Source organism: Heliconius melpomene, chromosome 10 (genome assembly GCF_056956725.1).
Source record: "Heliconius melpomene rosina isolate 202511_hmr_F chromosome 10, ASM5695672v1, whole genome shotgun sequence".
In the NCBI taxonomy this organism is placed as follows: Eukaryota; Metazoa; Arthropoda; class Insecta; order Lepidoptera; family Nymphalidae; genus Heliconius; species Heliconius melpomene.
Genome location: NC_140398.1, coordinates 811,996 through 828,872, shown reverse-complemented (window position 1 = coordinate 828,872; position 16,877 = coordinate 811,996). Strand labels below are relative to the sequence as shown.

At 31.8% G+C, this 16,877-nt stretch overlaps 2 protein-coding genes and 1 non-coding gene across 3 annotated transcripts; 1 reads left to right on the top strand and 2 right to left on the bottom strand.

The window, feature by feature from the left end:
• Nucleotides 1-1,928: 1,928 nt before the first annotated feature.
• LOC146535075 (vanin-like protein 1) lies at nt 1,929-12,833 on the top strand. Its single transcript, XM_085191435.1, has 9 exons — nt 1,929-2,087; nt 5,361-5,450; nt 7,288-7,380; nt 8,425-8,567; nt 9,430-9,626; nt 9,941-10,078; nt 10,586-10,744; nt 11,167-11,299; nt 11,676-12,833. The coding sequence occupies exons 1-9, from the start codon at nt 2,013-2,015 to the stop codon at nt 12,064-12,066; spliced, it is 1,419 nt and encodes a 472-aa protein (XP_085047561.1). The 5' UTR covers nt 1,929-2,012; the 3' UTR covers nt 12,067-12,833.
• A 417-nt stretch (nt 12,834-13,250) lies between these two features.
• Nucleotides 13,251-16,657, bottom strand: LOC146535073 (chymotrypsin-1-like). Its single transcript, XM_085191946.1, has 6 exons — nt 16,580-16,657; nt 15,372-15,558; nt 14,548-14,794; nt 14,009-14,155; nt 13,745-13,843; nt 13,251-13,601 (listed from the first exon to the last, which is right to left on the bottom strand). The coding sequence occupies exons 1-6, from the start codon at nt 16,629-16,631 to the stop codon at nt 13,506-13,508; spliced, it is 828 nt and encodes a 275-aa protein (XP_085048072.1). The 5' UTR covers nt 16,632-16,657; the 3' UTR covers nt 13,251-13,505.
• TRNAL-CAG (transfer RNA leucine (anticodon CAG)) lies at nt 16,106-16,189 on the bottom strand. Its single transcript has one exon. It is a non-coding gene; the product is annotated as a tRNA-Leu (tRNA).
• Nucleotides 16,658-16,877: the final 220 nt, after the last annotated feature.

Here is a 16,877-nt window from a genome sequence, read left to right as displayed (position 1 = left end):
ATCTTTATGTACTCGTATGTGGGATACATTATGAAGCTGAAAAAAATACGTAGGTACGTGTTTTGCAACACTTTTGTTTATAATGTATTTATAATTGTATATCATAATATTTTGTTATTGGTAAGAGACGCGGACGGCAAAACATATTATATGACGTAAACTATTTTATGATGAAGGAAATGTATATCAAAGCAAAAATAATAGATTATATATTAACAGATAAGAAATAAAATGAAAAATTTGTCAAGTTAAGATACTAACCTTCTGAGTGCTCCGTACCAATTTCAGGATTGTAAGTCAACGGGAAGTAACAGTTTTTTATATGTAATAGGTATAAATGTAAATTTCTATTGTTTTTATTTTTTTCTTATAATACTGCACGTTATCACTTATTTCCAAATTTCATAATTATATTTTTACTAAAGAAATATCCTACAGAGTTGTAATTTCGAAAAAACTATGAATATATGCTAGTAAGTATCTTTTGTTGCGTTGACTTAGAAGTCTATTTTTAGTGAGCTCTAAATTACTGTGGATCTGAATATTTGATATTAAGTTCAGCTTTATACCTCTACGCAATCTGTCCTATGGGGGTAATATAAGGGTTACATTTTTTCTTTCGAGGACGGAACTCTAAAAATTAATTTAAAATTTTCTAACAAATTTCTTACTTTAATCGTCATTAAAGATAAAAAAATAATAATAGCATTATTCGAGTACGTATTATACACTGTTTGGGTGCAGTTTTAGGTTTAATATGGAGTATTTATATCTTATCAACGTAATATGGAGTGGTCATAAAACTATAAATATATAATATTCATAAAGATACGTAATAAAACATAATATGTTTTATGTTTTGCACTATTCATATCAGTATTATTAAACCTTTTTATATTAATTTTAGTTTTCACATGCTTTTCGCATTTTATTATTTCATATTGTATTAGTGGTTCTCCCCGCCAATTTTATTATTTAATTTAATAGTAATTTAATTTTGAACATAAAGACTATTGGGAAGTAAAAACAACTATATTTCACCGATGACAATAGACTAGGCTTTCCTTAAACTAGGCTTTCCTTAAATTCGCTACGATGTTTCCATAGATCTTTATTGGAGCTTTATTTTTGTACAATTTGTAGGCCGCAACAGCAACTTAAAAGGAAAGGTCACTATCTCCTTTATACTCCTAAGAAGCCAAAGTGTCGGCGGTGTGTTTTCTTATAAAATATATCGCCTAGTAAGAAGATATTTAAGTAGGTATGTTATTTACACACTTACCTACTGTTTTCATTTGAATTTTCGTATATTAAGTTAAATGAAGCTGTTAAACCCTTACTTCTAAATGTCATTCAAACGTTGTACCTAGTAGTATTTTTTTTAAAGCTTCAAGAGCTAATAAGCTCCATTATTTTTTTCACCTTCACGCAGTATCCCGCAGCAGAGTAGGCAGAGGAAACCTTGTGTTAAAACACTCCGTTCTTCACTTTTTTGTTTGTGTTGCAGTGGCGGAACTCAACGCCGCGCTTTTTGTTTTGGTACCACAGCGAAGAAATGAAAACATTAAATAATTTATTCCTCTGAGTGGGAATCGAACACACAACAAGACAAAACGCAGCGTTGTGTTCCGCTATTCAATACACAATTCGTCGGAAAGTGAACTCACAACCATAAACCATCGCGTTATTCATTCTGATTTCAAACACTTCAAAACTGCGCTAGGATGGTGTTTTTCTTGTCTTACTTACCTATTTGAGATAAATCACGTAGGCCATACAGACAAAGCCAAAAACGATACTTAATTCCTATTATGATTGCAGCAATAATGCTCCTTAGAAACTACCTGCTATCTACTACCTACTACCTGCTGGTACTAGCTAACTGCTAAGTTATAACTTTATATTTATAATTTATCCAAGATCCGTCATTCGTGGTGCTACCGCGGTGTCAGACGCATGTCTTCCGGAGTTTAACTTATTTTTATATATATTTTAATTATATTTTAATATTCATGTATTTGTATACAAATATGGCTTTTTCGATATATGTGCTGTTCTCTTTGTGGTTTTGCTGTGTGCTGGGATCTGTGAGTATTTTTTAAAATTATTTTATTATTATTATTTGTTTGTTTTTTTTTCAGTATAAGTTTTGATTATAATATTTTGTTTTGAGAATAAATAGTTAAAATATTATGTTAATTATTGTAAAAAATAAATATAGTAGATTAGGCTTTTTAAAGTTTTTACAAAAAGATAATAATAATGAAGAAGAGAATATTGCAGGTAGATTAGTAAATATGTTAATGACTGCATTATTTTTATTTCTATCTCCTAAAAAAAATGTTTTGTGTAGATTTACAACATGACGATTTTAATATTGTTTTTTTAATTCAATATTTTACAAATATAAAAGTTTTCTTTTTTGTCTATAAATAATTTTTAAAGGAATGAATATTTCTTGTAGGTACCTACATTGAATAAAAAATAAAAATATATTATATATTTAAATACAACAAATATTTGGTATTTAAAAACACAGCCGTGGCGCAGCGGCACATGGGTGTGACTGTAACTCGACGGTTGTGGGTTCCATCCCCACTCGAAGATGAATTAAGTCCCGCCACTCAACACGCAAAGCGTCCAGAATTCGGTGAAAGTGGGGAACGGAGTGTTTTAACACTAGGTTCCCTCTGCCTATCGTGGTGGGGCGGGATACAGCGTGAAGTGATTTATTTATTTAAAAACACAGAAAGAGTGCTTTCAGTCTTCTTAACCGATTTTCGTAAAAGCTCTTCCTGGGTTTTTTATTAGCTCGGAACTTTCCACTGGGTAACTTTGATTATCTTAAATTTTGATGATGTTTTTTTTATTTGAATGCTGGTGCTTCTCGTGTAGACCCATTTTAATTTGGTACAGTTCTAAGTATGCCATCCATGAGAAAATCATATGTATTGTTTAATCGATGCTTTTGTTATTTTCACAATTTTAACATACGCCGGCCAGGACACCCTTGCCGCCGTAGATATCCTTATCCTCATATTCTAAAAAAAGATGCTCTTTGTCTATCAGAGCGGAAAAATATAAATACTTTAAAATATTTTCATTTTCCATAGAGAATCGAACCCCACAACCAGTGCGCCATTAGTCGGTCTCAGTAAAAAATCAACTACTTACTTCTTAAGTGATCTAACTGCCGCCTGTCTAGATCGAGGTCACTACAGAATATAGACACCATACCTTTCTAGTCAACTTGATCAAATTGATACGTGCTTGTCTCACGTACGTAAATAAATTAAAATAATTAATAACATAAAGTAAAGTATTTAAACGTTACTTGTTTAATTAAATAATAAATCTAATAAAAAATAAAACAAAAGAAACTTTTATTTTTTATATTACAGTACAAATACTATCTATTGAATAAGTTTTATATAAATTAAGTTATTCAAAATTCATAATAATATTTTTTCCTCATAAAGAGCGGGAGTGCCGCTCCCCACGTTCCACTGAATTCTCAAGGCATTGTGTTACAGAACTAAACGCCGTGCTTTGCCTTGTTACCAGAGCGAGATAATGAAAATATGTAATATATCATTCCCCCGAGTGGGAATCATGGGTTCGATTCGCGAACAGTCGCGTTTACAGTAAATAATAATTCTTAATAGTCATATCGAATAAGGTAGTGGGTTCAATTTCCGTGTAGTGTTTTGTATTTAATACATGAGATGAACTCACTCAGAAGACGATTAAGAAAAAAATCGCATGTACTGTATATTAAAATTTCCTTATATTGCCAGTGGTCCATTTTGAAACCGGTTACCGGTATTTTGACATTGAAAATTAATTTTGTTTATTTGTATAAAATACTTTCGAAGGAATGTTTATAAATGTCATCTGGATGTTTTTCTGGTTTGTCAATGATTGTGCGGCGTTAAGTACCGTATTTAATATAATTATAAACAAATCAAAAATTGAGGATGGAGTAACTTATACTAGGCCCTTCTTATAAAAATATTATTATTTAATTCTACTAACAATAGAAAAAAAAAAAAGTATTTGTTTGTTTATTCTATAAAAGCCTTTTCATACGATATGAGAAAAAAACGAGCGTTTTGTTATATATAATTTTATAACAGTCAATAGAATAATACTGGATAATAGGTCTACGTGACTTAGCATCACGTAGACGGCGTAGACCTTTCTAGAGTGTTTCAAATAACCCCAAATGTTGGAGCGAGATAGCATATAAAATTCATTAGTAGGAAAGAGACAGATAGTACCATGCATCAGGCGCATGTGCATTTTTCTGATTAAAGTTCCGTAGGTTGAAAAAAAATTGGTTTGTTTTGGTAAATATTTTTTTTGATTGTGAAATTTTGTGGTTTTTGTTTATTGGTTCTATAAAATAATTTTATAGCATTTATTAGATTTTTAAAATTTCTATCTAAGCAATAAATTATCGTGTAAATATATTTCAATTTAAATATTTGTTTTTAAGGCATCCTCAATTATAAAGTACCTACTTTTAATATACTATTTAATATAAAAAATAAAGTCCAAAATATCAAATCAGTTTTTGTTTATGGAAATTTTTTATAAATAAAAATCATACGGAACACTATAATACCAAAATGCTTCACAATTGACTACTTTGGTACTCCCTAAATGTACACTTAAAAAAATCCCTGCATCGAGATAAAGGGAACATGTTAGAAAGAGACAGCAATAGAATTTATCATAAGTCAGAAAGAGACAGATGAACATCATGCTGCGACTGCATGCAAGGTGAACGTACGATCATATTCGGTAGAGGAAATCCCTTATATAGGTCACGTTTGTTTACCAACAAATATTATTATGTGTATTTACTAATAATAATATGTTTAAATTTCACTTTTGCTTGTAGTCTCTGCCACCGCAGTGCAATGGCATAACTTCTGATTGGAAACGCGATGGATGTGGGTTCAATCCACAGCCGCTGAAATAAACACCACAATATCTCGAAAACATGTGGAGAGTGGAACTAGGTTCTCTGTCCAACCTGCTATGCGGAAAGAAGCTCAACCTGCTATTTTTTCTTAATCTTGATAAAATTCGCCATTCGGCATGTAACTTCTCTAAATGCGCATTTGTGGAGAACAAAGACATATATCATTAGGTCATCTCTACCTATTCCTCAAAATACGGAAGACATCTCAATAAATTGGCACACTTTATAAAAACACATAAATAAACTGACACACTTTGTTCTTAAGTTAATTAACCATTTATATACGAATAAAAATATTTTTTCTTTATTAGGCCACATTTCTTAATTTTGTTTTCAATGTTTATTTTATAATATTGTCTTTGTTTCCCAGGATACGTACAAAGCGGCTGTAGTTGATCCTTCGAAGTTTGACGTCAATAGCGGAAGATATGCAGATCTTATACGCAAAGCTGCCAAAAATGTGAGTGAAATTATAATTTTACTAGCGGACGCGCGCAGCTTCGCTTACGTATTTAGGGATGAATTTTAGAAAACCATGAAACACATGTTCAATTAAATATTTTTAAGAGTCTAAATATCAAATTTTATAAAAATCAGTGGCGATTTAAGAATTTTTCCATACAAACTTTCAACCCTTTATTTGCACCCTTAGAGGGAGAATTCTAGAAAACGATGAAACACGTGTTCAATTAAATACTTATAAAAATCTAAATTTCAAATTTTATAAAAATCGGTACCGATTAAAATTTTTTTTCCATACTAACTTTCAACCCCTATTTCACCCCTTTAGGGTTAAAATTTTTCAAAATCCCTTCTTAGTGGATGTCCAGATTACGAAAGTAAACTTTTGTCCAAATTTAACGTTTCTACCATCAGCGGTTACTGTTTGCACCCTTAGGGGGTGAATTCTAGAAAACCATGAAACACATGTTCAATTAAATATTTTTAAGAGTCTAAATTAAAAATTTTATAATAATCGGTGGCGTTTTAAAGATTTTTCCATACAAACTTTCAACCCCTTATTTGCACCCTTAGGGGAAGAATTCTAGAAAACCATGAAACATGTGTTTAATTATATACGTTTAAGAGTCTAAATTTCAAATTTTATAAAAATCGGTGGCGATTTAAAGATTTTTCCATACAAACTTTCAACCCCTTATTTGCACCCTTAGGAAGTGAATTCTAAAAAACCATGAAACATATGTTCAATTAAATATTTTTAAGAGTCTAAATATCAAATTTTATAAAAATAGGTGGCGATTTAAGAATTTTCCCATACAAACTTTCAACCCCTTATTTGCACCCTTAGGGGGTGAATTCTAAAAAACCATGAAACATGTGTTTAATTATATACGTTTAAGAGTCTGAATTTCAAATTTTATAAAAATTGGTGACGATTTAAAAAAAACCTATACAAACTTTCAACCCCTTATTTGCACTCTTAGGGGGAGAATTCTAGAAAACGATGAAACACGTGTTCAATTAAATACTTTTAAAAATCTAAATTTCAAATTTTATAAAAATCGGTGCTGATTTAAATTTTTTTCCATACAAACTTTGAACCCCTATTTCACCCTTTTACGGTTAAAATTTTTCAAAATCCCTTCTTAGTGGATGTCCAGATTACGAAAGTAAACTTTTGTCCAAATTCCACGTTTCTACGCACAGCGGTTACGGCTGTGCGTGCGTCTTACCTCAGTCAGTGAGGACAAGTCCTTTTATATATATAGATTATAAAACCTTGCAGGTTCAAATTTATGTAGGTCTAACGTCGTGGCATTACGTTGCGCCGCTCAACACACAATACCTCGAGAATTCGGTTGAAAGTGGGTACAGAGTGTCGTAACACTACCATTGCATATGCGGGATACAGCGTGACGCTGTAAAAAAGCAAAGCTTTTTTAACCTAGTAAAAAGCCTAAGTAAAATGCTTATATTTCTAAATTGTTCCTGCAAACTACAAAATATAGTCAATAAAAAGTATGTTAATATTCGTGCCCCTATCATGTTCAATTTGTCATGTCTGAGCACATTTAATGGTCAAATGCCCTCCTATTTCATAAATAAATTTGACGTCGAAATATTGTCGTATCCGCATGCTATACCTGACATGACATAGATAGACAACATTTAGAAATACGAAAATAAATGATGGCTGGTAAGCCATCTTCAATTAATATGATATTATTTAATTATGGTGTTTAATTATAGGCGCCATAGATTTAAATATATTGGCATACAGATAATAATGTACTATTAAAAATATTGATAAAAATTAACATATTATTTACTTTCAGAATGTCGACTTACTTGTGTTGTCTTCTCCGAAAAGCCTACCGTCTGAAGGTGCCTCAGAGCCGTGTATAAACGATTTAGAGAACTACGATGACGTAAGAATTTACATGTACCTAATGCTAAGAATTATATACCAAATTGAAACCAACTTTATATATATCAGTATATTACTTATGTCAATATTTAAATATTGAAATACTCATATTTCAAACTACTGAACCGATTTTAATGAAACTTTGACTGTTCCTGATGTTAGAATATACTACTATTGCATCTAAGCTAGTATATACCATATATATGATTGAGAAGAATGATCATGATTTGACTTTTAGTGGAATCTAAGAAATTGATAGTATGAGAAATTTGTGCAGAATACATTTTCAGCGTTTTTTACAGCAACGTGTCAATTATTGATCAAATGAAAGTTTTCGTTTTAACATAATAAAAAAAATATCGATACAAACATTGTTTATTCTTGTCTTAAAAAAATATCCAAGTGATTTATTATGAATGAGATAATATTACCATCTATATGAAACAATAACAATAACAGACCAATTTTGATAAAGTTTCAAAACAATAAAAGTGTCATAATAAAATATGCAATTAAAGTAATATATTTATATATCTAAGTATTTTTAAGGTTGTAGGTAATGTTTATAAGAGTTATGCCAGATAAGTTATCGTTTGGGATTATAGCAATCATTTAAGTGTTTGTTTGAAGACTAAGTAATAATTAGTAGAGACGCATTGTAAATGTAATCCTGTATATTAACATTAAATATTTTTAAATATATCATCTTGCAATAAAACATAATAGCTATAGCTTCATAATAAAATTATTTTGTTTTCAATTTCACGCTGTAGCAGGGTGGGCAGAGAAGACCTATTGTTAGGACACTTCGTTCCATACTTTCAGCCGCGCTTTTGCTTTGGTATCCGAGCCAAGAAATGAAAATATGAATAAATAATAATTCGTTTCTAACCTTTTCGGAATCTAACCCACAATGGTATGGACATTAATGATAGAATCAAGTGATTAATTTCATAGTATTCAGATAATATATATATATATATATATATATATATATATATATATATATATAATAAAATGCTTAAAATATACTTTTTTTTCCCAGATAGTAAAATCAGTATCGTCAGCAGCTAAAGCTAACCAAGTATACGTCGTAGCCCATCTGTATGAAACAATACGTTGTCAAAATAAACCAGAATTGATTAGAAACAATTTGGTCTTCGATAGGAATGGAGCAATAGTTTCTCTGTAAGTATATTCTTTACTTTACGGATAGACACAGAGTCCAGAGGCCATTTTCGTTTGTTATTTATTTAGTGATGGTCCACCACTGCTGGATCTCAAAGTCGAATTTCTTTAGTCAAACGAGGGAAACGTTTGATTTTAATTAAAATATCCGAAGTTCAAATACAAATGGTCCCTTAAACATACACTTGGCAAGTCTCATTGGCATGGCGTTGGCCTCCTCCCTCTGCAACCACCCTCACACACCAGCACGGTGAATCCATGACATGTTAAGTGGTTTCGTCTTATTATATTTGGAAAAAGTTATAAAGTTTTTTAAGGAACGTAATAATATTAGGAGGCCAGTCGTGGCGCAGACGCCCACACGAGGATGTGAAATATTTATTTGAATAAATATTTTTATTTCTTCACTCTGGTGTCGAGGCAAACTGTGGCGGTTAGTACGCTACAAAACACGCAATGCCTCCAGAATTCGGCGGGAAATGGAGTATGGAGTGATTTAATAATAGATTCCCTATGTCTTTCCTGCTATGTGCGGGATACTGCGTGAAGCTTATTTCTATAGGATTATTACTGGGACTTCAATCCACACGTTTCATGCCATCTGTCCCTTACTGCGTTTGGATAGCTTCAAGTGCTTCCATTGTTTATTTGACATACATATTATAGTAATATTATCTTCTCAGATAAATTAATACAAAATATTATTATACGCACAACTAGCATTATGTAATAATATTGACTTAATGGCTCAGATAAGAACCTAGTGAACCTTATAATTTTGTTAGACTTACTAACTAGGTGGAAAGTGAGTGTGAAAAAAAACGTGAAAAAAAACTAAAAACCAATCCATCGTTAACTTTAGTTACAGGAAACCTTTCAATTCTGCGTCAAAATGCAACACGACGATGGTAAAAATGGGACAATTCGCTACCGACTTTGGCGTAACTTTCGGAGTCTTGATGGAGGAGGATATTCTTCTTAACGACATGAAGGAATTTGGTGCAATCAAGAACTTTATAGTGGCTGGTCCATTTGTACAGAAAACGTCGCTTTTGTTTGGTAAATATTTTTGACACGTTTTTTTCCATATAAGATTTTTTTTAGAAAACGTATTAAAAAAATAACTAGATGTTTTAATTTTTTTTACATTCTTTAAATAGTAATGGTATTTAATAGGTAGATATATCTATTTTATAGTGAAATGTAAGCACAGTCTTTTCATAATGAATGACTTAGCACTAAAAACCCATCCCAAGCTATTTACAAGAACAACGACATAGGGAAATTTAATACGAATTTCCTTGTATTGTACCTGGCAGTAGCCGCGTATAAGCAAATATTAGTGCTCATTTTATTGGATATTTTTGTTACAGCAAAACAATTTCCTCCATCTTGGGCGTATGTGAACAACGTTAATATTATTACCTCTAAAGGCGTACTAGGCGGTAGTATGAATATGGATAAGAACGAACAGTTAGTTATTGCTGAATTTGGCAAAGAAGCTAGAAATGGTAAGAATATGTTTTTACTTTCTTATAAATGAAATATTTTTTAAAATATTTCCGCGCTCTGGTAACGTGGCAAACCGCGGCGTTACTCAATATGCAATGAAGTATCGAGGGAACGGAGTGTCTGAGTACTAGGTTCCTAGGTTCCCTTTACCTACCTTCCTATATGCAGAATTCAACGTAAATTCAAAAAAAAATGTTCTTCCTATTCATTTACTTTATTAGAATAGATAACAGAGTGGAGTTTCGGGTTCCTTCATATAATATGATTTCAAGAACAGATCATATCCATATTACTTATTTTGTTATCCTTGTTATAGTTTGCAATTCGAAATACATGTAATTAATGACTAATTAAAGAGGATGAGCAAATTTATTGAATTCATTTCAAACTGAAAATATCCTGTTATAAGAATTACTGTAATAACAGAAAAAAGTCAGAAAAAAGTTTATTAGTTTAAAAAATGTACCTATACTTATAATAATTAAAATATTTTACTTAATTTTTAGACATTTCCCTTATTTCTACGCCAGAAGTGTTTTCTATAGGAGATATGAGTCAATATCGCATCAAGCCCTTAGACCTCGTCGCTTGTGAGAGAGGGTACACTGAAATTGTCTGTCAAGGAAGTTTTTGCTGTCAGTTTTATGTTAAAACTAGTTTTATTGGTAAGTTATGTGAATATATCATGGTTAATTTTAATGTAGAATTAACCTATAGAATTTAATTAAAAAAAATTAAGAGGTAAATGATGTGGAGAACGGAATATCTAAACATTAGGCTCTGCCAAAGCAATGCTATTTATAATATAAATATCAGGACGACTTTCGTTTTGCGCGGCAGTACAGCAACGGTTGTGAGTTCGGTTCTCTCTCAGGGGGCTGATTTTTTTTTTTTTTCCGTTTTCTGATTCCCTCTCCCTACCCTGCTATATGCGGAATACGATTTTTTAGCTTGAAGCTAAAAAAAACTTTTAATTAATTCCGAGTATCGGGATTTGGTCGTCCGTTGAGAAAACTATCAGGATGAGTTTTCTACTTTTTAATTTGAACTACATTTTCATGATCTTTTAAATTTATTTATTTTACAGCTCCAGATACAGATATTACATATGGCTTAGTGGCGTTTGATGGTAAACATTCATTGGGTTCAAGTGACATTGGGGTGCAAACTTGTTCGATTACCGCCAGTGCAGGATTGTATAAACGTTCTTGTTTTGTTGGGTATGTTTTGTAATTTCTATTTTAGTATACATATATATAATTTGACTTATTTAAATAGAATTTGATATTTACTTCTTTGGTATAGTGTGTAAAGTACATATTTGTGTGATAAGTTTTATAACCTCCGTATCGTTCATTTGCCCAATTTGGTTAGGGTAAGATGCGATATCTGTAAAATGAGCGGGTTTGTGATGTGTGTAATGTGTATCCAATATTTTTAGATTCTCGTATTATAAATTTAAAGACTATTTCTACTCATCTAGCAAAATTACAGAATAATATTAATAAAAGATAAAATCGCGGCAAAACTATAAATTAAACTTTAGATATATATATATATTTTTTAATTTTATTTATATTTTTTATTATTTTACAGATCTGAAAGCACTAATATTAAATTCGAAAATATCTCCATTAACGGTACATTTTCTAAAGATGACACTACTTATTTCCCCATTATATCAACTTCTACTCAAGAAATATTGAACAAAGAAAATTTCAAATTCACCATAGATGATAAAAAATTTAAATACGCGTCTACAGAATTACATAATACAGATAATCTACTTAATTTCGGTATTCTTGGTAGGATTTATTCTAGAGACTTCGATACTTTAGAATTTCACAGCGTTAATAATACGGATAATGTAGAACATTCCGAAGATTATATATCTAGTGAAAATGTTCAAGAGTTCTTTGATTATCTGTGGATTAGATTGAGAGTTGTCATTTTTATAGTGTCTATTTATGTTTTGGAAATGATGTAATTTTTTTTTTTTTCATTTTATTATGTTAAATGGTATTGAAAGGGTAATTTTATAATATTTTAAAGATTGCAATTACATTTTAAAATTATTTATAATAATATATCAATTAAACTTAAACTTAAATTACGTATAGACTTATATTTATAATTTTAAATACGAGAATAGTAGTTTGAAATATTATGAATTCCTCGTTTTTAGCTTTTAACAATAATGTAGGAATTGGAACGTACCTATGTAGAGCGTTTGGACAGTGTGGAAGTTTAACTGGTTCGAATCCCGTTCAAATGTATTTTCTTCATATGATAGGTAAGGCTGTCGTAACCGTTTTACCAGTAATATTTAATTAACGATTTACGATTATACGATAAATGGTATTTTTATAATAGAATATTGTTAGATTATTTAATAAATAGTAAAGTTATGTTTTGTGGAACTAATATTACCATGGTTTTTATTTGTTTGATTCATATTTATCATTTATTTATTTATGTATTATTTTAATACAGTACTCAATATTATTTGTGATATTTGTGTAATATTTTTATTAGAAATTAAATTAACAGATAAAATGTCCAAAAAATGAAATTCTAGTTATCTCTATTGTATTTTTTAAATATAATATCTATGTATTTAAGCTGCTTAAGGACTGATTTTTTTAAGGCATTTTGTATGTAACAGTCGCACTGTGGAAGTGCTGGGTGAGATGTGTACAACTGATCTCTGTGATATTAGCCATATGTGTGTGTGATAATAAAGGATTTTCTTAACTTATTTGTTTTTTTAAGCTTCATGTCATATCCCGAAAATATTAGGGTAGGCAGGGAGAACCTAAGAACCCTGTGTTAAGACACTTCGATCCCATTAGGACATTTTTGGCATTCTGGAGGCATTGTGTTCAGTGGCGACAATTAACGCCACGCCGTTACCTCGTTAACAGAGCGAGGAAATGAAATTTTTAAATATTTCATTGATTATGCTTCTGCCTAAAGTTTTGCAGATTACGCTAGAAAATAATCGTTCACCACTTCTTAGTTTGTGGCGGAACACAACGCTACGTATTGTCTTGAAGCCAGAGAGACTAAATGAAAATGGTTCATTCTACTTAGTGGGAATCGAACCCACCGCCGCCGCGTGACTATGGCCTCAATTATTTAAACTAAAAATTTGGAAATGAAACACAAATATTTGACCGTCGTACTACATACATTTATTACAATGTCAAATTTTTCACTTAAAGTATTATCACAAATATAGATTATACACGCATACAATTTTTATATATTATTTAGGTATGCTGTATAAATATCTCAATATTATTGCACTATATAGGTGTGCAAGAAAATTGAACCTGTTTCTAATATTGAAATCAAATATATAAATTGTGCTGTAAATTTGCACAATATCATTGCATTTAAGGATCGCTTTGAGTAGTTCAGTTTTTACCCATGTCTATTGGTTTTATTATGAATAAACGCCACGTGATCTTCGTCGTCGTCGTACAGCGTTTTTTCTATCCAATCCATGAAATATTCCACCTAAAACATATTCAAATATCTAAATATAATATAAAAGTTTATATTATATACTAAGAGAAATTGGTAAGAAACATTTTTTATAACAGAATATAAAAAATAGTAATGAACTGACTAAGCCTTATAACCAGAAATTTATAGAATACCTTAGTATATACATCAGGCAGTCCTCTAGCACACGGCACGCCCCATGAAACTACACCAACTTGACGTCCTTCCCTCACTAAAGGACCCCCGGAGTCCCCCTAGAATCAAAAAAATAAGAATGGAAAAAACAACGCAAATATCTCGAGAATACGGTGGAAAGTGGGGAACAGAATTGTCTTAATGGAGAACGGAGTGTCTTAGCACTAGGTTCCCAGATTTTCCTCTGTCTGTTATATATTAATATTTTCGTCGCAAGCTCTTACATGACAAGCTCCTTCGCCAGCTTTGGTGAGAGCACAGATCTGAGATTCGAATATAGCGTTCACGCTTTTATGGGCTTCTTTACAATCTTCATAGCTGACTGTCTTCAGCTCTAACTGCATTAGGTCGTTTGGTAAATGTCCTGGATACTAAAAAGTGACATAAGAGAAAAAATAATAGTGTATTTTGTATTAATAATAACAATTTAGAATCATATTGTGAGGTATGCCAATTCATAATAAGACGTCAAACTCAAAAGTAAAAATAATCAACGAATAATTATTCGGAAACAAGAACGCCTGATGATAAAATATGGCAACACCTCTCTAATAAGAAATTGCAAATATTTACTAATAGACACAGTGCCAAACAGCATCTGTACTCTGTACTAATTGTAAGCACGAGGGTTGTGGGTTTTATCCAAATTCGAAGAGAAGCTTATATTTAAATTAATTTCATTACAAAGGCGGGGTGTTGAGTTACGCCACTCGACACGCAATATCACAAATTCTATGAAGCTAAAAAGAAAAAAAGAACATACAGAAGTTGTTCCCCATCCAGTCAATAGTAAATCCTCTCCTTTCTCCACCGGCTCATTGTTCAGTTCGATAGAGTCTACACTGTCCCCAAATTGAACTTCTTGTTCTGTGAAAATGATTGCTATATCATTTTTGATGATGTTCGAGTCGTATTTTTCGTGTTGTACGATTTTTCTTATAGCGTATGGAGTACCGCCGGATTGCAGTTGGTTAGTGCCGACTATAGCTTTGAAGTATTGAGGTTTTAATCTGTGTGAACACAAAATGAAATCATAAAAGAAAAATAAGAGCTAAGTTCAGTATTCAATAATATGGTTCCCTAATTCACCGACAAAATTAGGCTTTCGTGGAACTAAATATTTTGGTATTTTCATTTCCTCGCTCTGGAAACGCGGCAAAGGCGCGCTGTTGAATTTCACCAGTCAGCACGCAATGTCTCGATAATTCAGAGGGAAGTGGGTAACGGACGTGTTTCAATGGAGAACGGAGTTTCTTAACACTAATTTCCCAGGTTCCGTCTGCCTGCTGTGCGGGCCACAGCGTGAAGCAAGAACAAATTACGTACATGTTAAGGTTTTTTGCTATTCGACTGTCACCCAAATTCGAGTGTTTAGTAGCGTAACACAATGTCGCTCTTCGTATACCAGAACTAAGTTAAGTTTATAAGTGTTGTTCTCAGGCCCGTATTTATAAGTCGCTCTCAATTCTGAGATCGATATGGAGAGCGATCTTGGGATGCCGTTTTTATTCTCTAGATCTGTAGAGTTGAAAGCAGTATACAAATACGGGCCTTAGTATAAAAACAAAGTACGACAAAATTCTCCACCTATCAGTACAATGTGCCGCTGTCAATATAACTCTAGGTGTAATCAACGAAGCTCCACAAAAATGTCTGACTCCCCATATCCTTAGAGACACCTGGTAAGGAGCTGAACCGTTGGCTGCTTTAGTACCGCCCACTATACGCTCCCAGTCGTCTTTGGCTTCGTCTGAGGCGTAGAGTTTGGATTTAACTGTGGAATTAATGTTTCATTTAATATTTTTATATAAATATCTCCTTTAATCTAAATAAAGTGTATGTTTAATGTACTATATTTAATATATAATGTGTATTTGATGGCACTTTAATGGTATTAGAAATTACTCGAATTTCGGTACCGCGCCAGCTACGGGCGCTAATTGTGGATCAAAACGCAGGTACTCGTAATTTATTAGGGTTATCTGTTAGTAGAGAAAAATAAATATTCGAATATATCCCAATGACAAATGTACGTCAGTAACATCGAGATAAAAATACTTAATTAATGAATATATGCATTACGTGTATGAAAATATATATAAAGTCCTATTTTATAGTAGATATTTAATACCTATTAAAGAAAGCATATAGGAAATCTTATTTTTTTTATATATATCATTTCCTGTACATTATCCCGAAATATATAGTTTTATTATTTATAAATTAATTTAAGATAATCAAAAGAATATCTTAAATTTGTTGATAATACAAAACAAAATCGTAGCTAGCATTTAATAACACAAAAATGTTCAAAAACAGTTTGTCAGAAGTGGGATTCGAACCCACGCCCACAGAAGTGGACTGCGACCTGAACGCAGCGCCTTAGACCGCTCGGCCATCCTGACGTGCTCTAACGTTGCGAAATTATGAATTCCTTAATTTTAGTTATACTATTATGCAATATAGCAAAAGCACCCTACACAGAGGGAACGGGAACCTAGTATTAATACACTACATTCCCATTAAGACACTTTCATTTCCCACTTCCCGATGGATTCTTGGGGCATTGCGTGTTGAGTGGAGTGGAAATCAACGCAGTGCTTTGCCTCGTTACGAAACCCACAACCCGTCGCGCTTATAGTTGCAAGTTTAGCTTAGTTCGGCTTACAGCTTTGCGCTAGGTTTTTGTTACCCTTTGACTACCCAGCTAAATATAGGAAGAGGACTAAAGCATAAAGCTATAATAATATGAATGCAGTATCTATGTACAGTAGTAAATGTAATAAAATCATTACCAAAATTAGGATGAGCACCCAAAACAATTACACACACGATTATTCTCAACATTGTTATCACTGAAATGCGTTATCAAAAAAAAACTTCCCTTATATATATTTGCTTAACAATCAAAACTATTTTAACGTATGTAAATTCTTCAAAGGAATGCAAATTGCAAATTGATCTAAATACCTAGTGATATTACCCCTATGTAATAGTGTATTGTACTTTGAACCGGCGACCTTCGTCATATTCACTCGAGCACCTTATTAGTACATAATATAATTGTTTAAATTTATCACTAAGCAGCGAGTG

Coding starts and splice junctions, on each gene's coding strand:
- LOC146535075 (XM_085191435.1), top strand. CDS start 2,013: ATGTATTTGTATACAAATATGGCTTTTTCGATATATGTGCTGTTCTCT. Junction 5,451..7,287: donor TACGCAAAGCTGCCAAAAAT/GTGAGTGAAATT, acceptor ATTTACTTTCAG/AATGTCGACTTACTTGTGTT. Junction 10,079..10,585: donor TGGCAAAGAAGCTAGAAATG/GTAAGAATATGT, acceptor CTTAATTTTTAG/ACATTTCCCTTATTTCTACG.
- LOC146535073 (XM_085191946.1), bottom strand. CDS start 16,631: ATGTTGAGAATAATCGTGTGTGTAATTGTTTTGGGTGCTCATCCTAAT. Junction 15,559..16,579: donor GGGTGCTCATCCTAATTTTG/GTAATGATTTTA, acceptor TTAATTCCACAG/TTAAATCCAAACTCTACGCC. Junction 13,844..14,008: donor CTGGCGAAGGAGCTTGTCAT/GTAAGAGCTTGC, acceptor TTTTGATTCTAG/GGGGACTCCGGGGGTCCTTT.